Raw genomic sequence first — 26,183 nt, 5'->3', positions numbered from 1 at the left:
TGTGAGGGGCAAACAAACTTGGTCCTTCCTGACTAGTCATCAGGGACGGGGTTCCCTCTGGTGGTGTCACACAGCTCATCAACATCACCTCCCTACGAGCGCCGCTACCTCTTCTGCCTCGGCACATAGCAGCTACATGCCCTTTCTGCCCACAAGTCCAGCACACCACATTCCTCCTCGGACTCCGGTGTTTCGGACTGTTAGGACTGGTCCTTCGAGGGCTACTTGGGGGCGTCTTCTTAGCGCTTTGTGGGACGGGGGTCTCCTCTTCGTCATGAGGTTTGTCATACCGGCGTGGGTAATTCCTAGGAACATACCTAGCGGAAGACCGATGCGTCAGGATGTATTCCTAAGCCATGGTGGCTGCCGCACCCAAGGTCTCTACCTGCTGTTCCTCTAAGTACGTCTTTAGTTCTCCAGCCAGACAGTCTTTGAAGTCCTCTAACAGTATGAGCTGCTCGAGGTCTTCTTTGGTCTCCACCTTCCGAGAGGCACACCATTCCTGGAAAAGTCGCTCCTTGATTGCGGCGAATTCGGTGAAAGTGTGCTCTGAGGTCTTCTTCAGGTTTCTGAACTTCTGCCTGTAAGCCTCAGGTACCAACTGGTAAGCTGTGAGCACCACTTTCTTCACCTTGTCGTAATCGCCCGAGTCATCAAGGGACAACGTGGAGTAGGCGACTTGGGCCTTCCCAGTCAAGACTGACTGTATCATGATGGCCCAATTCTCCCTTGGCCACTCCAAAGAGGCTGCGACTTTCTCGAAGGCCGCGAAGAACTTTGAAACTTCCTTCTCGTTGAACTTCGGGACCATTTTGATGTTCCTCACCGGATCGAAAAGACTTGTGTCCGTCGTTTGCCTCCGACCACCGCCTAACCGCAATACTTCTAGCTCATGTTGTCTCTCTCTTTCCTCTCTGTCTCGTCGTTCTTGCCTGTCTCGTTCTTCTCTCTCTCGTTTCTCTTCTCTTTCTCGTTCTTTTTCTCGTTCTTCTTTTTCTCTTTCTCGTTCTTTTTCTCGTTCTTCTCTTTCTCTTTCTCGTTCTTTTTCTCGTTCTTCTCTTTCTCTTTCTCGTTCTTTTTCTCGTTCTTCTCTTTCTCTTTCTTCTTTCTCTTTCTTCTTTCCTTTCTTCTAATTCTAAACGCCTCATCTCTAATTCTTTTCCTAATCTCTCTCTTTCCATTTCTTGTCTCTCTCTTTCCATTTCTAATTTCTTATCTTCTCTCTCTCTAGCTTTCTCTTCCCTCTCTTTAGCGATTTCTAGCTTTTTCCATTCTATTTCACGATGGATCTCTAGTTCACGCATTTTCACAGTAAGTAAACTTATATTTAGTTCACTTTCATCACTTTCGACATCACTGTTCTTACCTTCCTTTTCAGTGGAAGCTATCTCGTCACCTTCTTTTATACTATGCGCCTCGCCTTCCTGTTTCTCCTCGGCTTTCAAATGCTTGTGAACCTTGGACAAGATCTCCACACGGGAATCACTGGCTCGTATCTTGATCTCCAGGTAGGCACTAACTAGTACGAGTTCCTGTTTCCCCAGATATTTTAATCTGGCAAAACAGTCCTCCCTGTTCAGAAAAGCCTGAACATCGTCCAGATCGTCGATGGTCGATTTTTCTGCCATTGTCACTTGGGACACTAGCACTTAACACACCGCTTCACTTTAGCACTTAATGCACCGAGCACTGTTCTACGTCAATATTGCACTTTACCGCACCAAACACTGCACTTGCCAATATTGCACGTAATTACTCCGGGCACCGCACTGCACAATATTGCACTTAATCACAGCGAGCACTTCGCTCTACAATATTGCACTGAATCACTCTGAGCACCGCACTACACAATATTGCACTTAATCACAGCGAGCACTTCGCTATACAATGTTGCACATTATCACACCGAGCACCGCATTACGCAATATTGCACTTAATCACTGAGCACCGCACATGACGTATAACGTCCTAATAGTCACACACAGGGGGAATTATTTACAGGGATTACGCCACTTCACCACCCCTGTCAAACATACTTGACAAGGGGTCGGATCCCGCTGGGGATGCCAATTATGTTACGGCCCTCTCGGGTCGCAACCGGGTTCTTTCTCTGATGTTGTTAGAGGTAGGGTATCCGGCCCCAAGCTAGTAGTGGCTTTCAAGGGATGTGATCCGTAACGCAAGTAAAATAAAAGGGGAAGGGAGACAAAGGCAAAAACTTAATAATATAATTATCACCGTCACCATAAATAATATAAAGATTATCACAAGGGGGAGGAATAAACACTGTAATATACAACGTAGTCTTCCTCTGAAGACTCTGGACGTTCATGGTGCTCAACGATGCTAAGCTCTTGGTCCTCTTGTGGCCTCACGACGAATCCTTCGATTCTCTTGAGTCTACCCTGGCCACAGGCCAGCCAAATCACAGTTCCACTGGGGGCACCGTCGTGGAGGCCATCAACCACAAGTCCAGCCGGTAGCTGGCAGGTTCCAATCAGCAACGCTGGTTAGGCTACTCCACGACCGATACTAGGGTAGCGAGCCCTAGTCAGGAGCCTCGTGTGATCCCACAGGTCACTCTCCTCACCACAACACCCCAGTGGTTAAGCGTCTCCACCAGTCAGTCCCGGGTACGACAATCCCTCAGCTGCCTCTTCACAGACAAGCTAACACCACAGTGTTCATCCGGGGGGGAAGGGTTACTCACAGCTGCTGCAGCAAATGCTTGGAGACAAGACGGCTGCCTTGGGTAGACTGATCCCACTTCCATTACAGCAGTCCCAGGTCGACTCTGTAATCAGAAACGTCATCAGTAGGGCACCTCACTTACAGGTTTAGACACAAACGCCCGACGTATCTACTCCATAGATGGCGTTGCTGTCTAAGCGTCACCTCACCAGAGGTCAGCAGCGGCTGTGTTATGAGCTGATTAGGACGGGAAACTAGCCCTTGTGGCTGGTATTTCTCGTCCTCACTAGCTGGCATCGTCCATTTGGAGGGAGTTTCGGGAGATGACCCACAGATGGCGCGGTTGTCACTGCTCCGTGCTCGGACGCTGGGCTCGGGTCCCTAACACCCGTCCCCTCGTCCTTCCCCACCATTACACCCCTCCCCTGTCCCCTCGTCCTCCCCACCATCTCTCACTTCCGTCCCCTCGTCATCCCCCACCATTCCTCACTCCCTCGTCCGATGCTTTCCCTAATGGTCTGATGTTCCCATCAGACAAATAGGAACATCAAGTGATCTGATGTTCCAATCACTGAAATATATGAAAAACAGTTAAAAAATGAAATGAAAATATGAAAAAAATCAACTATTCTTACAATATGAACGGTCTGGTAAACAACACAGCTTAATTCCAACGTAATTCACACAAAATAGTTAAATCAAAATCTATGAAAATTCAAATTTATCAATTCAATCAGAAACATTGAAATGGAATTGTAACATATTTAGTATAGCGTGTGTTGCTCTTATATGCAACAGATGGCACTGTTTTTCAAGAAAAGCATAGTTTTACCTGTGACAGGTTTGGCATCTATACTTATACTTACGAAATGAACGGTATGGTAAACAGCACAGCTCAATTCAAACACAATGTCACACAAAATAATTAAATACAAAATATAATAAATCCAAATTTATGAAAATTAAATTTATTAATGCAATCGGAAACATTGAAACGGAATTCATGACATATTTAGTATAGCGTACATGTTGCTATTATATGCAACGGATGGCGCTTTTAAAAAAAAATGCATGTTTTTACCTGTCACAGGGGTGGCATCTGTATAGTAGGTATATAAAAAGACGCGTCTATTCGAATGCAACGTTGAGTCAAAATTTCAAAGCAATCGGCGAAGAACTTTGGGAGATTACATCGTGTGTTACACTTACGTCCAACAGATGGCACTGTTTAAAAAAAAAAAAGTTTTTCCTGTCGCAGGTGAAGCATATATATAGTAGATATATAAGGAGACGTGCCTATTCGATTGCAACGCTGTGTCAAAATTTCAAAGCAATCAATAAAGAGGTTTCGAAGATTTTCCTCACATAAAAAACTGAAAAACACAGTTTTTCAGAAAAAAAATGTTTTTTTTTTACCGTCACAGACGTGACATCTATATAGTATTTATATAAAAACCTGCTTGGATACGAATGGAACATTGTGTGAAAATTTCAAAGCAATCGGTGAAGAACTTTCGGAGATTAGCGGTTATGCACAAACGAACATTTCCATTTTTCTTTATATAGATTTTTCATAGGAGAAAAATATTTTTATTCTTCTCTATTTCACTGATGATCTTTTACTCTGATTGCCTCTCATAGATTTTCTATGAATCTGCTAGCTTCATCTCAATCTTTTCTGTTTCTCTACATAGTTGTTCTTGAGATAAGGTGGCGTGGTTAAGTTGTTCCCCAGATCTATTTCCTTCGCCTATAAAAGGAACGTCGTTCTCGTTCCAATAGGCATCTTTTTTTTTATTTATTTAGTTGTATCTGGCTTGAGCATATTTCCTGTGTTACTGAGCCTATTTTTCCATGGTATTGATTTTGGCTTGCATTTTCTAGGTCTTTTTCCCAGATTATTTTTCTGAGGTCTTGGTTTATTAGTTCCCAGCTAATCTGTGTATATTTAAAATTGAATTTGCAGAATTCTCCTCCTCCTGGATTTGGGAGTGGTTGTGCAGGAATGTTGTCCATACTGGTTTGAGCTTTAATTTGGGTGTGATGTGAGTAACAGGTGTTTGTAATCATTATAAGCCTACCGTGTTTAGTGTCCATTTTACATGAACATGTTTTGGCATTTATCCCAGGATTCATGACTATTAGTTTCTGCTTTCTATTGAAGCTGTCGATGTTTCTGAATCTTGTAATTTCTGATGTAGTGTTCTATAGTGACCAGTGCCTCTAACATATCTTGCCCTGAGAAATAACTTTTCTTGCGGAAAACGTATTGAGAATTTATAGTCACGGGACAATTTGCATTGCTCTAGGAGACTAACTAATTAAAAAGTGGAGTTGCTAACTAGCTGCAAGAGGGTGCGGACGTACCCACATATTGGTCCTCACTTGTCGAACGAGGTGTGGAGTCGGTGGTTGGGTGACTGTTCCGTGCCCTGTGTGGCACCCTGTTGGTGCAGGGTACAGGTGCTCCAGGAAGGGGTCGTCATTGCCTTTCCATTGCGGCCTAATTCGGCTGGACTTGTGTTCTACACTGGTGGACCATACGGTGGATGGCGTTGTACTTGAGGAGGTGCTCAGTATCCATCTAGCGAATATGATGGGCTTTCAGCTTCTTCAAGAGCGCCGTGTGGTGGTCAAATTTTAACGGCAAGCTGTGTTCCAGGAGTTACTGAATCGGTGTGAGGGATGCTGTTTCCCTATACCTGATGGTGTAGGCACCGAACGAGTAGTCTACTTGAGTGTGACATTTATGTACGTGGCAGTGCGTGGAGCCTCGTTCGAAAAGACAGACAGACTATTGACCAGGCTGTTTGGGCAGTTTGGGACAGTGCTAAGCATACGGTGGAACAAGGTCTCTGATGGCTATTATATGGGGGATGCTTGCTGGCATCAGGACATTGACGATATCCCCTGCGTGAAATGTACCGTCTTCGATATTGCTAATGGCGTTTACACTCCTCTGTCTGTATTCAGGCCAGCCCCGTACATGATATAGATGTGGACTGCGGCGGCGTGTTCCGTTGGGGTGGCTGACCGGGTCAATATCTTCAGGGAAGGGGATTTTCCGACTCTCAACACTCCCGAAGCTCCAAGGGGAGCGTTGGCTGGTGATGTTGTCCTGCCTCCCATCCTTCTGGAAGTTGGGCCTGTTTGTGAGTGTCCCAGATGCGTACAAGGAGTTGGTGGAGCACCTTATGAAACCGGGGATCGCCGGAACGCCGGTGTGTTTGGTTGAGGATACTCCTGCTAGGCTGTGTGTGCAGTCGAATGTGCCGGAGGAGGTTCACAGTGTGCCGATTGCTGTGATAGTAGAAGAGGCTTCCCTAGAGGCGTCCCTTTCTGTTTTGGTGAGCAGGTCAGGTGAATTTGCTCTGCCTGTGGGCCTTTAGGGAGTGTGAGTTTCCCCTCGCGTCTCGGGAGGCGTCTCTGGCTGCCTCTCAAATGGAAGGTGTGCGTCCCTCTCGTCGCATTCTGGAAGCATCACCTCTGGCTCCGCTTGGGGCCAGAGCAGAAATGGAGGAGGAAAGTTGCCTGAATGCGTTTCACTGTTTGTGAGGATACTGTGGAACTCATAGAGAATGAGCATGGTGAGGTGGTTGAAGCTGTGGACGTTGCGGAGCATGGACTGGGTTAGGTTGCTCCCTCGCTGGTACCGGCCGGTGAGCCCCCCCTGTTAGGGAGGGCGATGTGGGAGGGAGGGGATTAAACAGGGGTGAGGGTGGCCGTGATTTGTGGTTGGTTTTGAAGAGGGGGGTCTGTCGCCCCCCCTCTAGGGGATTCCCCTTTTTCGACCTTTCCCCCATCCTTCCCCTGCTGTTCAGTGTTTTGGGAGTGTTTTCTGGAGTGGTGTTCCAGTACCTTGTGGGCCGCCGAGGCATGTTGGTTAGGATTTACTGGCAGGTGTACTGGAGCTGTAGCTCTGCTTGAGCTAGCGTGTGTGTGTTTCTGAACGTTTGTTGCTTGCTTTGTATGTCTTAAGAGTTAAAAGAGTGTAGTTTAGTATTATATTCCGTGTGTGTGTTCTGTTGCGAGGGTTGGAGGTGTCTCCCCCACATGCTTCTTTCGACAAAGGTGTGTATGCATTGTGTGTATGGTGCAGTTCTTCTTATAGAATGTGTTCATTCCGTTCTTGTGTGTGCACCAATCCTGGGAGCCGGTCGGCCGAGCGGACAGCACGCTGGACTTGTGATCCTGTGGTCCCGGGTTCGATCCCGGGCGCCGGCGAGAAACAATGGGCAGAGTTTTTTTCACCCTATGCCCCTGTTACCTAGCAGTAAAATAGGTACCTGGGTGTTAGTGAGCTGTCACGGGCTGCTTCCTGGGGGTGGAGGCCTGGTTGAGGACAGGGCCGCAGGGACACTAAAGCCCCGAAATCATCTCAAGATAACCTCAAGATAAGATCCTCTAACCACGGTCAGTTGTATTATTTTATTTATCTTTGTAATGCTGCGTGTTATTTTTGTATATTTTTTGTTACGTTTTCCCTTGTTGGAACTTATTGTGTGTTATATTTTCCAAGTATTTTCTCGGGTTGGTGGAGGTGCTGTAGGGTTGGTGGAGGTGCTGGCCTCCGTTTGTTTGGGGCCTTTGTGTGTCTTTAACTTTTTCTTGTGTATTCTGTATTTATGTGTTGTGTGGTTCTGGTTCTGTCTTTGCAGTGCCATAAGAGTATTTCCCCAGTGTAGTTCTTGTCCCATTTATGCGCGCATTTGCGCTGTGCCCTGGTTTCGTGTACTTGTTTCCATGATCTTTTAGTATATATGTGTTTTTTGGTGTATTTGGTTTGTATTAGAATGGTGCTCTGTTGCTGGTGGTGTATCCTGTGGTGTTGGACAATGTTATGATACTTTGGTATCTTGCCTTTTATTTGTATGTATATATTATTTTTTAATAAAGGACAAAATGATCCAGTATCAGATCTGCATGGTTGGCAAAACTTCCTGACACGAATCCAATTATTTCTGAATCTTTGCAATTCCTTTGAATTGTGACTTGATGGTTTGAATTTTCCAGTTTATTGATCAGTCGTGCTGGTGTCCGTTCTATATCACAATAATTATCTGTTACGAACCCGACTCCATCGTCGGAGCATGGAGCAGCGACGTCAATGCCATCTGTGAGTCTGCTCCCTAAACCCCCACAAAATGGACGACGCCATCTGGTGGTGGCAGTAGGATACCTGTCAGAGACGCTAGATTCCTGCCCTGGTCAGCTCGAAGGGTCGCTGTTGCTGACCTCTGGTGAGGTGGCGCCTAGAAAATCAGAGTTATCTATTGTAGGAGGAGTTGTATGTTTATGTCAGAGTCCGTAAGTGGTATTTCCTAGTGTCCCAAGTACTGGCCAGTTTACTGATGACGTGTCTGTGTCCACAGAGGCGACGTAGGGCTGCGGTGGTACGAAGACAGGCAGTCTACCCAGGGCAGCCTGTTATCTCTCTACTTCATTCTGCTTTACGTAAGCAGTGAGCCGCCGCCGAAGAGGTACTGAGTAGTATTTGTTGTCTGCCTGTGAAGTGGCAGTGACAGAATTCGGCGTACCCCGGGACTGGCTAGAGGAAGAGACGACCAGCAGTGAGGTGCTCCAGAGGAGTGTAACTAGCTAGTTGCAAGAAGCTCCTGCCAGGGGTTCCCTACCCCTTGTATTTGTTCGTGTGGAGGCCCAGCAGCGCGGGGCTGATGTTCTCTGCCAGCACCAGGCTGGAAAGTGATTGTGGGCATTCGAGGAGCACCTAGTGAGACTGTAGATAGGCAGGCCAATGGCTAGGGTAGACTCGTTGGTGTTTCCCAGTACTGGTTGAGGACGGTACTGAGTGTTGAAGAAACACAGTAGTTGACAAGGCTGCATTGCACGAGCATCGAGGAGCACTTAGCGTCCTATGAGAGCGACACATGTGTATGTATCAGTGTAGTAATACTTCCTTTATGATTCTATTTAAGGTGATGGGAAAGTGATAATATGTGAATATATTGATAATTGATGAAGTGTCGTATTCCTTTCAACTCCCCCCTTGTGTTTTACTTGCATTACCAAGCTCACTCCTTGAAAGCCCCTACTGACTTGGGGTCGGATATTAGTACTTTGGTTCCTCCAGCAAAGAACCCGGTTGCGACTCATAGTGGCCGTAACATTATCCTAAAGGAGTGCGATTGCTCAATGGTAATTATGTGAGATCGTGGTTAATTCAGCAATCTCCTCTTTGGCTTCTTCAGTCACTTGACCTAGATCAGATCTGTCGTGTACCGAGGCACTGAATGCGTCATAAAATTGCTGCCTTGAATCACTATCACCGCTGAAGGTGGGAAAATTTATCAATGTAGGCATAGTGTGGCTGCATTGGGTAAATTGCCACCGCCAGTTAGCGTCATTGGTGTGTTTACTGGTGATTGAGATGTCTGTGTCGCTCTAAGTCCACTAATCTTCCATCATAATCTACTTCGCACTTTCATACACTCTCGAGTGAATTGCACGTTCCTCACCACCAGCTTTACTGTCAACGAACGTCAATTTTTATATTTTCCGAATCCTCAAAACCCTTGTTAAGGTCGCCGTAAACATGCTAGGCTTCTCGCTTGTACTGATTATAGAGTAGCCATTTTCTGCCTCAGTGGATATTGGCCTTTTGAATATTTTTAAATAATGAAGAATCCCATCCTGGTGGGATTTTACTTCTAGGGTTAGCTTCTTATAATTATATTAGTATTTTTATTGCAATCTTGACCCAACTATGATCTTGAAAGGAATCCAGACCAAACTTTGATCTTTGAAAAGAATCATGACTAAACAGTGGCCTTGTAAAAATATGACTCAACTGTGGTCCTGCAGCTTGTGGGCGCCTGACAGCTGGGTGGACAGTGCTTTGGATTCGTAGTCCTGAGGTTCCGGGTTCGATTCCCGGTGGAGGTGGAGAAAAATAGGCAAAATGTTTCTTTCACCCTGATGCCCCTGTTACCTAGCAGTAAATAGGCACCTGGGAGTTGGACAGCTGCTACGGGCTGCTTCCTGTGGATGTGTAACAAAAAGGAGGCCTGGTCGAGGACCGCGACGCTAAGCCCCGAAATCATCTCAAGATAACCTCAAGATATTGCAAAGGAATCCTGACCAAACTGTGGTCTTGCAAAGGAATCCTGACCAAACTGTGGTCTTGCAAAATAATCCTGTCCTAACTGTGGTCGTGCAGAGGAATCCTGACCAAACTGTGGTCTTGCAAAATAATCCAGAATAACTGTTCTTACAAAATAATCCTGTCCTGTGTTCTTGCAAAATAATTCGGACCACAGTGTGTTCTTGCAAAATAATTCGGACCACAGTGTGTTCTTGCAAAATAATTCGGACCACAGTGTGTTCTTGCAAAATAATTCGGACCACAGTGTGTTCTTGCAAAATAATTCGGACCACAGTGTGTTCTTGCAAAATAATCCAGATCAAACATTTGACTTCTGTGGCAATTTTATTTTATATTCCGATGTTCTTGGAGATAATGTCTGATGAGATTTTTTATCTTCAATTTTACACGAGCGTAAAATGTATTCCCTCTTCGGCCAGTCCTTTCTTGATGGGTTTAGCTAGGAATTGTATATATATTGATAGTGTACCTTTAATTCTATTAGGAACTTGATTTTAATATGATTCGCTTGTTCGGCTTTTATTATATTTCTTTTAAGGAATTTTCTTGGCTCAAATAGCGAGAATACTGCCTCTGAAGCAAATTCAAAACAGATTTAATGTTATCAATTATCTGTTTCGAATGACAACTCTTGTAAGTATTGTTTCTGCCTAGAAAAACAACATTGTTGGTGTGGGCACTCTTGGGCTTGTATGAAGTTCGGGTATGAAAAGTGCTCTAATTTCACCGATCATTATTTAAAAATTCTCACCTAGCTGTTTTCCGTAGTTGACTATGGTTATTCAGAGCCACCTTATATTTAGAAGTCTTGGTCGAATCTGCCATAATCAAAAGGTGCATTGCTATGACAATAAATATTGTGTACACCTAATTATTAAATCGAGTGAGTAATAAATGAGGTAATAACCAAACTAGATCGTGGTGGATATAGTTGATAAAACAATTCACAACAGGCTATGCAAGTTGGTCTGTCATGTGTAAAGTGAGCATATTTCTATAGTCATCCTGTATAGTTTCTACAGCTTGATTTAAGGTAATGTATTCGTAATTTCGAGATCTAGAGACTTCTGAAAACAACTTCTGGTTTAAAGAACCATTATAGGGCGTGTCTCGATTTTAAATTGGTTCATCAAGTGTTATTCCTGATATTACCCACCAGTCTAGCTTCCCCTCAAATGTCGTCTCTAGATAAATTTCTTACTTGAATATTTGGAAAAAGGCACTATTCAAGCCTTCATTACCTTCCATAACTGGAATACATATATACTCAACATCCAATCAAGTATGTAATCCAGGTAGTTATAATAATATACAAACCTCTAGGTTGGGTGTCGCCTTGCCTCATTACTCTAGAAACTAAATCAATATTTGTTGTTGGCCCATTACAGTATATCTACTGAGCTCTGGGTAGCACAGATACTGTGATCACCGGTCGCATTGTACTGTGGTTACTCAGGTACTCCAGGGAACTTCTCCGAGGTTACGGGCTATTCGCTCTTCACTCTCCTGTTGCTCGGGTGAGAGTCGTAACCTCTGAGATAGCCGCGTCGTTTCCCCGACGACAGTGTCGTTTCTGTCCTCCTTTTGATGAGTTGAGTTTGTCAAGGAATGTTTTCACTGGCCTGAAAATTACACAATATCTACCTTTCATAACTATTGTGTAGTTGTATTATTAAGTGATTGTTATTTATTGATTAAAATGTCATGTTTATTTATACCGAATTTGTTTACACATCTTACTAGGTAAATATGTTTTTATATTATCCCGCCAATATCAATACATATGAATGGGAACAAAGAAGAATGATAAATTTAGCCCTCCTTTATCAAGAGAGAAACTAAAAAATGCTTAATTAATAGAATGATGAAGAGGGAAGGGAACTATCAGGGGAAAGCGCCAGGCCATTACGACTATATTGAACTTGGAAGCGATCAGGATAAGGATTTGGGATAGGATGTGGGAATGGAATGGTGCCCAACCACTTGGACGGTCGGGAATTGAACCTTTTGGTAATCAGTTCTGCAGATTGGCGGCCAATCTCCCGTGTCATTTTATTTTGTTGACTATTACACATTGGGTTCTGTTAGTCAGGAAATTGTAGATCCATCTGCCTATTTTCCCGGTAATTCCTTTTGAACGCATTTTATGTGCAATAACACCATGGTCACATTTATCAAAAGCTTTTTCGAAATCTGTGTAAATTACATCAGCGTTTTGTTTGTCTTCTATAGCATCTAATACCATATCATAGTGGTCCAGCAACTGCGACAGGCAAGAGCGCCCTGTTCTGAAACCATGTTGTCCGGGGTTATGGAGATGCTGTGATTCCATGTATTTTGTGATCTTACTTCTTAGCACTCTCTCAAAAATTTTTATGATGTACGATGTTAGTGCTATCGGTCTGTAAAAAAAATACAAAACAAATACAAACAAAACGCTGATGTAATTTACACAGATTTCGCAAAAGCTTTTGATAAATGTGACCATGGCGTTATTGCACATAAAATGCGTTCAAAAGGAATTACCGGGAAAATAGGCAGATGGATCTACAATTTCCTGACTAACAGAACCCAATGTGTAATAGTCAACAAAATAAAATCAAGCCCATCAACCGTGAAGAGCTCAGTCCCCCAGGGTACTGTGCTTGCTCCAGTACTTTTTCTCATCCTCATATCGGACATAGACAAGAACACAACCTATAGCACTGTATCATCCTTTGCAGATGACACTAGGATTTTCATGAGAGTTGGCAACATAGAGGACACGGCAAACCTCCAATCAGATGTAGATCAGGTCTTTCTATGGGCTACAGAAAATAATATGGTGTTTAACGAGGATAAGTTCCAGCTCATGCGCTACGGAAAAATTGAAAATATAAAAACAGAAACCACGTACAAAACTCAGGCAAATCATAACATAGAACGAAAAGGCAGTGTAAAGGATCTGGGTGTACTCATGTCGGAAGACCTTACCTTTAAAGAACACAATAAAGTAGCCGTCACAACTGCAAGAAAAATGACAGGTTGGATAACAAGAACTTTTCACACTAGAGATGCTATACCGATGATGATACTTTTCAAAACGCTTGTGCTCTCTAGAGTGGAGTACTGCTGCACAATGACAGCCCCTTTCAAAGCTGGAGAAATTGCCAACCTGGAGAGCGTGCAGAGATCCTTTACTGCTAGAATCCACTCAGTAAAACATCTAAATTACTGGGACCGACTAAAGAGGCTAAATCTGTACTCCCTTGAGCGCAGGCGGGAGAGATACATAATAATTTACACGTGGAAAATAATTGAGGGGCTGGTCCCAAACTTGCACACAGAAATAACATCACATGAGACCAGAAGACATGGCAGGATGTGCAGAATACCCCCGTTGAAAAGCAGAGGTGCAACAGGTACTCTGAGAGAGAACTCTATCAACATCAGAGGCCCGAGACTGTTCAACACGCTTCCGCTACACAAAGGGGCATAACTGGCAGACCCCTCACAGTGTTCAAGAGAGAACTGGATAAGCACCTCCAAAGGATACCTGATCAACCAGGCTGTGATTCATACGTCAGGCTGCGAGCAGTCGCGTCTAACAGCCTGGTTGATCAGTCCAGCAACCAGGAGGCCTGGTCGACGACCGGGCCGCGGGGACACTAAGCCCCGGAAGCACCTCAAGGTAACCAAGGTAGGTCATGGGCTGGACGGTAGAGCGACGGTCTCGCTTCAAGTTGTTGGACATGAATGATGAAGAGTAAAGAGTGACACGACTGAAGCATTTAAACATATAAATGAGTATAATAATGGGGGATATAAAGGAGATACATCAAATATCAACACAAAATAGAACACGGAACAATGGGTATAATTTGGTTTAGTTTATATTCAGCAAAGCCCTGGGTGTATGCTTGTTTGGAGTTAGGGCAGTTGATTTATGGAGCAAACTTTAAGGCAATATAATAGATTTAGGATGGTTAAATTGTTTTGTGACCAGGTTAGATATAAATGCGAATGAGTTTGAGTATAAATTGAAGTTCGCTTGTATGGGTCAAGGGCCTTATATCTTAGTTTCTTAATTTCATGCGTTTGTGTTCTGTATTTGTGGCTTGAATGACAAATATGGGCTACATAATATTGATAAAATACTATTGGCCTGTCACCAAGCTTCTCAAATCCTTCCCTGACCTTGCCTGTCTCAAAGACCCCCAGTTCTTCCCTTCGGCAGGCCTTCTGCAAGATACTCAGCTCGTTCCCTGCGCATAGTACCATGGTTCTCCGGTCCCCCCCTGGACTTGCTTCTGTTATGACACTATATAGCCTGGGAGGAACGAGTCTACCCTGTGAGAGTTATTCGGCTTTCCAGACCTGAGATTAAGAGGACAGGGAAAGAAAATATATAATAAACGTCAGTGAATAATTTAAGACCACTAGCAGAGGATTAGCGTCTGGTAATAAGTGACATGAAATGAGATGTCGAGACTTTGGTGACGTGGCGTATCGTTACTTCAGTCACAGCAGTCATCAGAGGTGGTCGTACTTCGTTGATCTCCTGGAAGGAGAGAGAATATAGCTACCTGTCAGTGCTGGAGTGAAGGCTACTTGGTTCCAAGTGTGAGGAAGCTGTTGGGGACATAGTACACCCTCTCTTTGTGATTTGGATATAGTAGGGGCGACCTGGACATGAGTATTTGTCCTGCCTTTGTGGAACTCTAATTGTGTGCTTCTTCAAGAGGAAGGAAGGAAGCAAGCAAGTGTTTCTGTTGCGGAGCCTGGTGGGCGACTCCATGTACTCAAGTCAGGACTAGAAAAAGTCATGTGAAGCAGTCATATAGGGTTTTTTGTGGGCGACCTGTGTGAGCGTCATTTTGAGGGCCAGGGAGTGAGCGCCCTATATCATAGATCCCTGCAGTAAGCCTGTTTAATCGTTTGTTCGATTAGCTACCAGTGTTTGATCATGTGACCAGCAATCATAGTGAACATATGTATGTATAGGGTAGAAATTTATTGAGCTATTGATCTAGAATAGGAAATTTTAGTTGAGAGGACGTGCTGGAGGGAGCAGTAATACGTCTGCCCACGATGGAGGTCAAGCAGCGACTGAGGGGCGGCAGCCCCCAGCGTTGCACTCGGTGGAAGCTCCCGACGGCGTGTCAAGACATATTCCCAGGTTGGATTCGTCTAGGATGGGGGAGTACCCATCAAAGTTGGACGGTGCGGCGTCGGAGGGAGAGATTTAATGCTGGGGTAATAGTTTATTCTTTATATTTTGTTAGGAAAACATTTCATTGGCATGGTAATGGAATTGCAGGTTTGTCTTGGAAGAAATTAATGGAGGAATTTGAGGTTGGAGAGGAAGTTAATGGAGGAACTTCGAGGCTGGAGAAGAAGTGTATGCTGAACTCTGAGGTAGAGCAGAGCTCCATAGTGAGGAGTTGACTTCAAGCAGTGTAGGATAGCTACACGTTCCTTTATGGAATCAGTGGAGAAGCGTCACTGATGTTGGAGCAGGACTTCGTTGTGCAGTAGATTGGGAGAACAGCTGGAGTGCCTTTCCTGATATTTTGGAGGTCATAGATATGCGCATTGATTAAGGAGCCTCTAGGAGCAGAACAGAAGTTTATTGTGGACACACATGATTTTATAAGGAAAGTGCTTGAATGCTTATTGGCATGTAAGACCCAGTGTAAAGTATGAGACTGATTTCTTCTTTTGTTTGGGGATTCTTATGTAGATGTTTCAGGTATTTCAGCCGCAGAGTTTCATATACTTTTAGGGTTGAGGACACAGTATTGTTGTGAAAGGATTTTAGCCCAAAGCAGTGAGGGAGTAAAGAGTTGTGCAGCCACCTAATATGAACAGTTGGTGAAGCCAGGATATGATATTGGTGTGCTACTGGGTTGCAGCAGCTTAAAGTGTTGTATGGTGATGTTCTATTTTTTATGTCATGTATTATGTACATTTTCTCTATGTATTAAATATCTTATGTTAGCTGATTTTTGCTCTTGTCCTGGTGAGGTTTCCCAGAAAGCGAGAGAGAGAAAGGGTCACGGCTGCTGATAGGGTAACAGTAGACACTAATTCACAAAAGGGGGATTTAGATCATCCACAGAAGGAGAGAGTGGGAAGTCACGCCGGCTCGAGTAGGATGTGTACACAAGACAACGAGGCCAGTTTTGGGAGCCGCATCTCTAAATAGGTGACCCTGAACCCCTCTCCATGATTAAGATGCATACAGGGTGATCTCCTAGGTAAATTCCAAGCACTCCAATGCCCATTGCTGGTCGACTGACGTAGCGGGAGTGTGGTTGCTGAGGTCGGCTGTTGTTCTGTCAAGGAGTTGTTGGGGACACTGTCCCCCTGTATGCAAATAACAGTCTGGTGCAACAACCAGAGCTCCCTTTTGAGGTTTAAATCCCCAATCTCCTCCCACTATGAACCTTAACTTCAAATTTGGCCTTGCCTTTTACAAAGACATTTCCTGGGCCTTCATGCCACCACGACCTTAGTTCCTTCCCAAGACCAGCCTACCACTAAGACCTTCAGCTTAATCTTCGAATCCGCTTGTCACAAAAACTCTCTTCTACTCTCTTGAACCTGTCTGCCTTCAAGACCCTTGACTCCTCCCCTGGACCTTCCTGCCATAAAGACCCATCAGCTTCTACCATGGATTTGCCTACCAACTAGACCAGCAGATCCCCCTCCTAGGTATGCTTGCCACAAAAACCCTTAGCTCCTCCCCTGCCCTTCCTGTCAAAAGATCCTCATCTACCATGTGTCTGCCTGCCACCAAGACCCCCAGCTTCTACTATGGGTCTGCTTACCAGCTTGACCCACATTTCCTCTCCAGGGCCTGCCTACCATTAAGATCCTCAGTTCCATCTTTTAGCCTGCCTGCCTCCAATAAGTTTAGCTCCTCTCGTGTCTGACTGTTCGAGAGATTCTATGCTCCTTCCCTGGAACATCCCTTGAAAGTGTTGTGTGATACCTCAGTAAGCAGTCAGTCTTATGTTGCAGGTAACATAATATTTTATATATTACTGTCATGTAATAAAGTTTTCCAGATACGTAGCATTTGTCTGTATCCCACGCACTATTCAACGTGCGTCTTTCCATTAAAATATAATTAAGTTGTTTTCAGTCCTCTCTTCACTTCCACATAAATATGTAAGTTTATGTATAACCTTTATGCTAAAACAATATTTAATATGTATGTTATTGCACATGTCATTTAATCTACATTGTTTATAATTTATTCCCTGCTCACCTTGTACACCCATCATATAATTCTCATAGCCTATTCCAACTTTACATTTAAGTAATCTCTAGTCCTATTTATATAACTTATGTGTATCATACCAATCTCTAAACAACCCGAGCTCATTTCTCAAGCCTTTATTTCACTCATAAGCATCTTGACCTGCTCATCATCGCATCATTGTGTCTCTCATTCTAGTCTGCATTACTTAAATGGCCCTCTCGCTCCCTATTTCTATTATTTTTACTCCTCCATTTTACTAGCAGTCAACGTTTTTTTCTCACTTCCTCTGATCTTGGATCTCATTAAAATATTATATCCAACCTATCATCCCTAGAGTCTTTAGCCACTGTCATTTAATTTTATTCATTATTTATTTCCCTTGCATTCTATATGGTATTATAACCTTTCCTTCCTAAAGCCCTGGCAGGCACACCCACTAGAACCGAGGCAGATGATGCCTATTCCGTTATAAATAAATTTGCATATATTTAAAACTAATTAGATATTCAATGTGCAACTAAAATACATTACAAAATTCAATATCATTGATTGCAAACCCGACGCCCAGATGAATACAAAATTCTGTTTTTCATTTTCAACCAAATCCAAAATAATTCCTCTATTTTAGACTTCTAGTCATAGCCCCACAAGCAATATCAATTAACTGAAAACATCCCTTTAGTTAAGTCCGGCTTTAAGAATGTTTAAACCTTCCTCACTCTCACGTTGTATCATATCCTCACCCTAATACACTCTGCTGCACCACACAGGCGATGACTCCAGTGAGGATACTATCGAAGATGGACACGATCATGACAAGTGTTGGAGTCCAGTCAGAGGTGGAGAAAGAGGCAAGTTGAACTACTAAATTTTTATACAATGTTATATCACCCTACATACAAGTAATCTCTTCTCTGATCTAAAGATAAGAGAAGATAACCACCCTCCATAGTACTTACCCTACATACACTTGTATGTAGCTTAATACATAATTTTCTTCTTGGCTAAAAAAAAAGTACAAAGCAAATAAATAATTCCCCTAATGTTAGGATATTGCAGTTCTTTGTCATGGGACCTGATCTAGCTAATGTGAGGCTACTTCCCAGCAAACACAAGAAGTTTTCTAATGTTTTTAATTGTAGAAATGTCACACTGTAACTATTTCTATATGACCCTTATTTTCTTGTTTAAAAACCTCAGTTTCAGTCAGTAAAAGAGTCCAGGGGCGGCCAATCCGCGGCTCTTGAGCCACATGTAGCTCTTTCACCTTTAATCTGCGGCTCGTCTAAAATTCTAAAGAATTCGAATATTCTAGAAATTTCGATCCAAATCCAGAGCAAGAAACGTGCAACTGAGCTGTCATAGCTCAGTCGATTAAGGCAGTGTCTGGGATGCTCCCGGACGCAGGTTCGAATCCTCGTCACGGCCCTTGTGGATTTGTTCATACCCTCCCTGTCCCATTTCCCTTGACAATCACTCCAGAATCCTCTGATACCCTATTAACTCACAAATCTCTGATAAGAACTCTGTTGATAAGAAAAGACTGGAGATTTGAAGAGTTGGTTATCCAGAGCTGTGAAGGTTTCAGCGACTACATAACAGGTACCATAGCAATTGGGGAACAAAAACTTATAGACATCTATAAACCTATAAACACCTCCTCCCCCCCCCCCAAAAAAAAAAATGACTGAAGACCCAGACAGGAATATGAGAGAAACAACATTGCTAACATTAATATAATAGAGAGAGCAGCTTCTGTCATTAGCAAGAATGGATCCAGGCTGCTAATCATGGGAGACTTCATCCACAGGAAGATGATTGGGAGAACAGAGACCCACATGAAGGACCAGACACATGGAGAGCTACGCTGCTGAACGTGACAACAAGAAAGTTTCTAAGCCAACAAATCAAGGTACTGATAAGAATGAGAAAAGACGAACCAGCCATGCTAGATCTGATATTCACCTTGAATGAGTCGGATATAAGGGAAGTTAAGTTGGAAGCCCCTTTTGGAATGAGTGATCAGTGTACTAATATATGAGTACCTGGTAGAGCTAGGAGTAATCTCCCCCAAAAAGAGAAAACAAAGGGAAGGCATATCGAAATGGAAATTATGATTAGATGAGTAAATTCATAAGAGAAATACCGTGGGGTATAGAATTCTGAACTAGGACCGTACAAGACGGGTTTATTACGGCCCAAAAAGAAAACAAAATGAGAAACAAATGGAGAATCCATGGTTTATTAGGGCATGTATGAAAGTAAAGGAACAAAAGGGCGTGGAGGAACTTTCGAAATAACAAAACACCAGAAAGCAGAGAGAGAGATACCAGAGAACCAGGAATGAGTATGCCAGTGTGAGAAGAGAAGCTGAGAGACAGTATGAAAATGATATAGCAAATAAAGCCAAGACCGAACCAAAACTGCTCCACAGCCACATCAGGAGGAAAACAATATTAAAAGAACATGTGACGAAATAAAACGGGTGAGTACAGGTACACAGAGAATAACAAAGAGGTGTGTGACGAACTCAACAAAAGATTCCTGGAGGGCTTGAAAATAGAACGAGGTAAAGTCCTTGAGCTATGAGAGGTGGCAGGAAACAAGACGGCCTTGGAAGGGTTCGAACTTACCAGAGATGAGGTTAAGAGGCTTCTATTGGATCTGGACGTGAAAAAGCCTGTTGGTCCAGACGAAATCTCATCGTGGGTATTGAAAGAGTGTGCAGAAGTACTTTGCTTGCCACAGTCCATGGTGTATAGTAGGTCAGTGGAGATGGGAGAATTACCAGAAATATGGAAGGCGGCCAATGTAGTCCCAATATACAAAAAGAGTGACAAACATGAGGCACTGAACTACAGACCAGTGTCTTTAGCTTGCATACAATGCAAGGTGATGGAAAAAAGTGCGAGAAAAACCTAGTAGCATAGCTGGAGAAAGGGGACTTCGTGAAACACCACCAACATGGGTTCAGGGATGGTAAACCTTGCCTCACTGGTTTAATAGAATTCTACGATCAGGTCAGAAAGATTAAGCAAGAAAGAGAAGGTCGAGCAGACTGCATTTTCTTGGATTGTTGGAATGCCTTTGACACATTACCTCATAAGAGGCTGGTGCATATGTTGGAGAAACACGCAAGAGTAACTGGTAAGGTGCTCCAGTAGACAAGAGACGAGTACTTAAGCAATAGGAAGCAGAGAGTTACAGTGAGGGGTGAGACCTCAGCTTGGCGTAAAGTCACCAGTGGAGCCCCACAAGGCTCTGTACTCGGACCTATCTTGTTTCTGATATAAGTAAATGATCTTCCAGAGGGTATAGACTCATTTCTCTCAAAGTTTGCTGATGTTGCCAAAATTCTGAGAGTGATTAAGCCAGAGGAGGACGGCATGAGGCTTCAAAGACACCTGGACAAACGGAAGGAATGGTCCAACAAATGGCTGTTAGAGTTTAACCCCAGCAAATGTAATGTAATAAAGATAGGTGTAAGGAGCAGGAGGCCAGATACAAGGTACCATTTGGGAGATTGAATTCTTCTAGAATCAGAGAGAGAGAGAGAAAGACCTGGAGGGGGGGGGGGGTTCATATTACGCTAGGCCTGTCCCCCGAAGCCCATATCAACGGGATAACATGACCGGCATATGCCAGGTTGGCCAACATAAGAACGGCCCTTAGAAACTTGTGTAAGGAATCTTTCAAAACCGTAAATACCACATGTATCAGACCAATCCTGGAGCATGCAGCTCTAGCATGGAGTACATATATCAAGACAAGCATAAAACAATATTGGAGAAGGTTCAGAGGTTTGCCATCAGAATAGTGCCCGAACTGAGGGGCATGAGCTATGAGGAGAGACTACAGGAATTAAACCTCACGTCACTGTAAAACAGGAGAGTTAGGAGGGACATGATCACCACATTCAAGATTCTCAAATGAATTGATAGGGTAGAAAAAGACAGTTTATTTAACACAAAGGGCAAACGCTCAAAGGAACACAGGTGGAAATTGAGTGCCCAAATGAGCCATATAAAAACATTAAAAATAATTTGTTTAGTGTCAGAGAAGATGACGAATGGAATGCATTAGGAGGTGATAAGGGTATAGGTAGACTCCATAAATAGTTTCAAGTGAAGATATGATAGAGCCCAATAGGATCACGAACCTTTTAACCAGTTGATTGACAGTTGAGAGGATGGACCAAAGAGCCGAAGATCAACCCCCGCAAGCAAAACTAGAGGAGTATAACGTGGTGAGTACTAACATCCCCAGGAATACCTCATATATTGCCTGTACCTCTGATAGTGATTTTACCTCTGATACTGCCTGTGCCTCGGATAATGTCTATAACTCTAAAGTTTGTATCTCTCATATTGCCTATACATCTCATATTGTCTGAACCTCTGACACTGTCTATACCTCTCATGTTGCCCTTACCTCTGACATTGTTTATACCTCTGATATTGCCTATTCCTCTGATACTGCCTATCCTCTGAGATTGCCCTTACCTCTGATATTGTTTATACCTCTGATATTGCCTATTCCTCTGATTCTGCCTATCCTCTGAGATTGCCCTTACCTCTGATATTGCCTACACTCATTGATATTGACGAAATCTCTGATACTGCCTATACCTCTGATATTAGCCTAACTTCTGATATTGTCTTAACCTCTGATATAGCCTATTCCTCTGATATTGTTTATACTTCTCATATTGCCAATGCATCTGATATTGCGCTTACCCCATATATTACCTATACCTCTCACATTGTCTATATCTCTCACATTGTCTATATCTCTCATATTGCCTATCCCTCTCATATTGTCTATACCTCTGATATAGTCTGTACCATTGATATTACCTATACCTTTTATATTGCCCTTACCTCTAATATTTATATAAATCTTATACTGTCTATACATCTTTTATTACCCTTACCTCTGATATGGATTTACCTCTGATATTGCCCTTACCTCTGATATAGTTAGTACCTCTCATATTGCCTACACCTCTGATACTGTCTATACCTCTGATATTGTCTATTCCTCTTATATTGCCTATATCTCTGAGATTGTCTATACCTCTGATACTGTCTATACCTCTGATATTGTCCATTCCTCTGCAAATGCTATTACCTCTGATAATGTTTATACATCTGATATTGTATGTACATTTGATATTGCCTTTACATCTGATATTGCTTATACCTCAGATATTGCCATCACTTCTGGTATTGTCCTTATCTCTGAAACTACCCATTCCTCTGATAATGCCTATAACTCTGATGTTACCTTCTTCTGATATCCTGATACTTCTGATATTGCTGATTCCTTCTGATACTTCTGATATTGCCTATACCTAACAAATTTCCTATTCCTCTGATACTGCTATTACCTCTGATATTGCCCTTACCTATGATATTCCCTATACCCCTGAAATTGCCCTTACTTCTGATATTTCCAATACTTCTGATATTGCCCTTAGATCTGATATTGATTATTCATATGATATTGCCTATACTTCTGACATTGCCTATACTTCTGACATTGCCTATAACTCTGACATTGCCCTTATGTCTGATATTGTCTATACATATGAATATGTCTATATTTCAGATTTTGCCTATAACTCTCATATTGCACTTACCTCTGATATTGCTATGTTCTCTGATATTGCCTATATTATCTATACTAATGATATTGCCTTTTCCTCTAATATTGCCGAACCTCTGATACTACGGGCTCACCATAGCCCGTGTTACTTGGAACTTTTTGTTCAAGGTAGCGAATCTTTAACAACAACAACAACAACACCTCTGATATTGTATATACTTCCGATATTGCCTGTACCTCTGATATTTCCTATACCTCTGATATTATCTAGATCTCTCATATTGCTTATAGTTCTAATACTGTCTATATATCTGATAATGTTTATACCGCTGATATTGCCCATACCTCTGATATTGCCCATACCGCTGATATTGCCCATACCGCTGATATTGCCCATACCTCTGATATTGCCCATACCTCTGATATTGCTCTTACCTCTGATGTTGCCTATATCTGATATAATTTATTCTTCTGATATTGCCTATTCCTCTGATATTGCCTACCTCTGATATTGTATATACTTCTGATATTGCCTGTACATATGATATTACCTATACCTCTGATATTGCCCTTTAGATATTGTCCTTATCTCTGATACTGCCCATTCTTCTGATAATGCCTATTCCTCGGACATTTCCTATACCTCTGTTATTACCTATACTGCTGATATTGTCAATACCTCTGATATTCCTCTTACCTTTGATATTGTTCATACCTCTGATATTCACTAAAACTCTGATACAGTCTATTCCTCTGATATTGCCTATATCTCTGATATTTCCGATTCCTCTGATATTGCCCTTACCTCTGATTTTGCCTATAACTCTGACGATACCTATACATCTGATATTGCCTATGTAACACCGTAAAGGTGTTTGCCACTGATATTGCTATGTTCTCTGATATTGCCTATATCTATATTGTCTATATTATCTATACTAATGATATTGCCTTTTCCTCTAATATTGCCTAAACCTCTGATATTGTATATACTTCTGATATTGCATATACCTCTGATATTGCCTATTCCTCTGATATTGTCTATACCTCTGATACTGCCTGTACCTCGGATATTGCTTACACCATTGTCACTGCCTATACCTATGATATTACCTATAACTGTGATATTGCCTATACTTCTGGTATTGTCTGTAACTCTGAAATTTCCTATACCTCTGATATAGGCAAGATCTTATATATATATATATATATATATATATATATATATATATATATATATATATATATATATATATATATATAATATATGTCGTACCTAGTAGCCAGAACGCACTTCTCAGCCTACTATGCAAGGCCCGATTTGCCTAATAAGCCAAGTTTTCCTGAATTAATATATTTTCTCTAATTTTTTTCTTACGAAATGATAAAGCTACCCATTTCATTATGTATGAGGTCAATTTTTCTTATTGGAGTTAAAATTAACGTAGATATATGACCGAACCTAACCAACCCTACCTAACCTAACCTATCTTTATAGGATAGGTTAGGTTAGGTAGCTGAAAAAGTTAGGTTAGGTTAGGTAGGTTAGGTAGTCGAAAAACAATTAATTCATGAAAACTTGGCTTATTAGGCAAATCGGGCCTTGCATAGTAGGCAGAGAAGTGCGTTCTGGCTACTAGGTGCGATATATATATATGTCGTACCTAGTAGCCAGAACGCACTTCTCAGCCTACTATGCAAGTCCCGATTTGCCTAATAAGCCAAGTTTTCCTGAATTAATATATTTTCTCTAATTTTATTCTTATCAAATGATAAAGCTACCCATTTCATTATGTATGAGGTCAATTTTTTTTTATTTGAGTTAAAATTAATGCAGATATATGACCGAACCTAACCAACCCTACCTAACCTAACCTAACCTATCTTTATAGGTTAGGTTAGGTTAGGTTGCCGAAAATGTTAGGTTAGGTTAGGTAGGTTAGGTTGTCGAAAAACAAATAATTCATGAAAACTTGGCTTATTAGGCAAATCGGGCCTTGCATAGTAGGCTGAGAAGTGCGTTCTGGCTACTAGGTACGACATATATATATATATATATATATATATATATATATATATATATATATATATATATATATATATATATATATATATATATATATATATATATATACATAGTAGATTCCTAATCACCATCCCAGTGTTAATATCATTATATATATATATATATATATATATATATATATATATATATATATATATATATATATATATATATATATATATACATATGATATTAACACTGGGATGGTGATTAGGAATCTACTAAGTATAGGTAGATTTGATATTGCATATATCTCTGATATTGACTGTTCCTCTTATATTGCCTATATCTGTTATTGCCCTTCCCTCTGATATTACCTATACTTCTGATATTGCCTATTCCTATGTAACTGCCTGTATCTCTAATATTGCCTATACCTCTGATATTGTCTTTCCTCTGATATTGTCTATACCTGTGATATTGCATTTTCCTCTGATATTGCCTCTTCCTCTGATAATGCCCTATCCTTTGATAATGCCATTTCTTCTAATATTGTCTTTATCTCTTGAAACTGCCCATTCATAAGAACATAAGAACATAAGAACAAAGGTAACTGCAGAAGGCCTATTGGCCCATACGAGGCAGCTCCTATTCTATAACCACCCAATCCCACTCATATACTTGTCCAACCCGCGCTTGAAACAATCGAGGGACCCCACCTCCACCACGTTACGCGGCAATTGGTTCCACAAATCAACAACCCTGTTACTGAACCAGTATTTACCCAAGTCTTTCCTAAATCTAAACTTATCCAATTTATACCCATTGTTTCGTGTTCTGTCTTGTGTTGATACTTTTAATACCCTATTAATATCCCCTTTGTTATGTCCATTCACCCACTTGTAAACCTCTATCATGTCACCCCTAACTCTTCGCCTTTCCAGTGAATGCAACTTAAGCTTTGTTAATCTTTCTTCATATTAAAGATTTCTAATTTGGGGAACTAACTTGGTCATCCTACGCTGGACACGTTCAAGTGAATTTATATCCATTCTATAATATGGCGACCAAAACTGAACTGCATAATCTAAATGGGGCCTAACTAGAGCAAGATATAGCTTGAGAACCACACCAGGTGTCTTGTTACTAACGCTGCGATTAATAAATCCAAGTGTTCGATTTGCCTTATTACGAACATTTATGCATTGATCCTTTTGTTTTAAATTCTTGCTAATCATAACTCCCAGATTCCTTTCGCAATTCGACTTCGCAATCTCAACACCATCTAGCTCGTATTTTGTAACCCTATCATCATTACCTAACCTCAGAACTTTACATTTATCAGCATTAAACTGCATCTGCCAATCCTTCGACCATTTCAAAACCCTATCTAGATCAACTTAGAGTGATAGTGAGTCCTCCTCCGAATTAATTTCCCTACCGATTTTCGTATCATCGGCAAATTTGCAAATGTTGCTACTCAAAACTGAATCTAAATCATTTATATA

General features: G+C 42.0%; 1 protein-coding gene across 1 annotated transcript in view; it reads left to right on the top strand.

The window, feature by feature from the left end:
- The first annotated feature begins 14,884 nt into the window (after positions 1–14,884).
- Positions 14,885–26,183, top strand: part of LOC138369091 (uncharacterized) — a 29,036-nt gene continuing 17,737 nt past the window's right edge. Inside the window, exons 1-6 of the mRNA XM_069332024.1 lie at positions 14,885–14,972; positions 15,114–15,229; positions 18,874–18,975; positions 21,555–21,903; positions 22,043–22,288; positions 22,674–22,838. Of these exons, the coding sequence (XP_069188125.1) occupies positions 14,885–14,972; positions 15,114–15,229; positions 18,874–18,975; positions 21,555–21,903; positions 22,043–22,288; positions 22,674–22,838 (1,066 nt within the window). The remainder of the gene's footprint in view (positions 14,973–15,113; positions 15,230–18,873; positions 18,976–21,554; positions 21,904–22,042; positions 22,289–22,673; positions 22,839–26,183) is intronic.

This window comes from Procambarus clarkii, chromosome 27 (genome assembly GCF_040958095.1).
Source record: "Procambarus clarkii isolate CNS0578487 chromosome 27, FALCON_Pclarkii_2.0, whole genome shotgun sequence".
In the NCBI taxonomy this organism is placed as follows: Eukaryota; Metazoa; Arthropoda; class Malacostraca; order Decapoda; family Cambaridae; genus Procambarus; species Procambarus clarkii.
The sequence above is the reverse complement of the archived record's forward strand: the minus strand, read 5'-3'. Positions and strand labels throughout refer to the sequence as shown.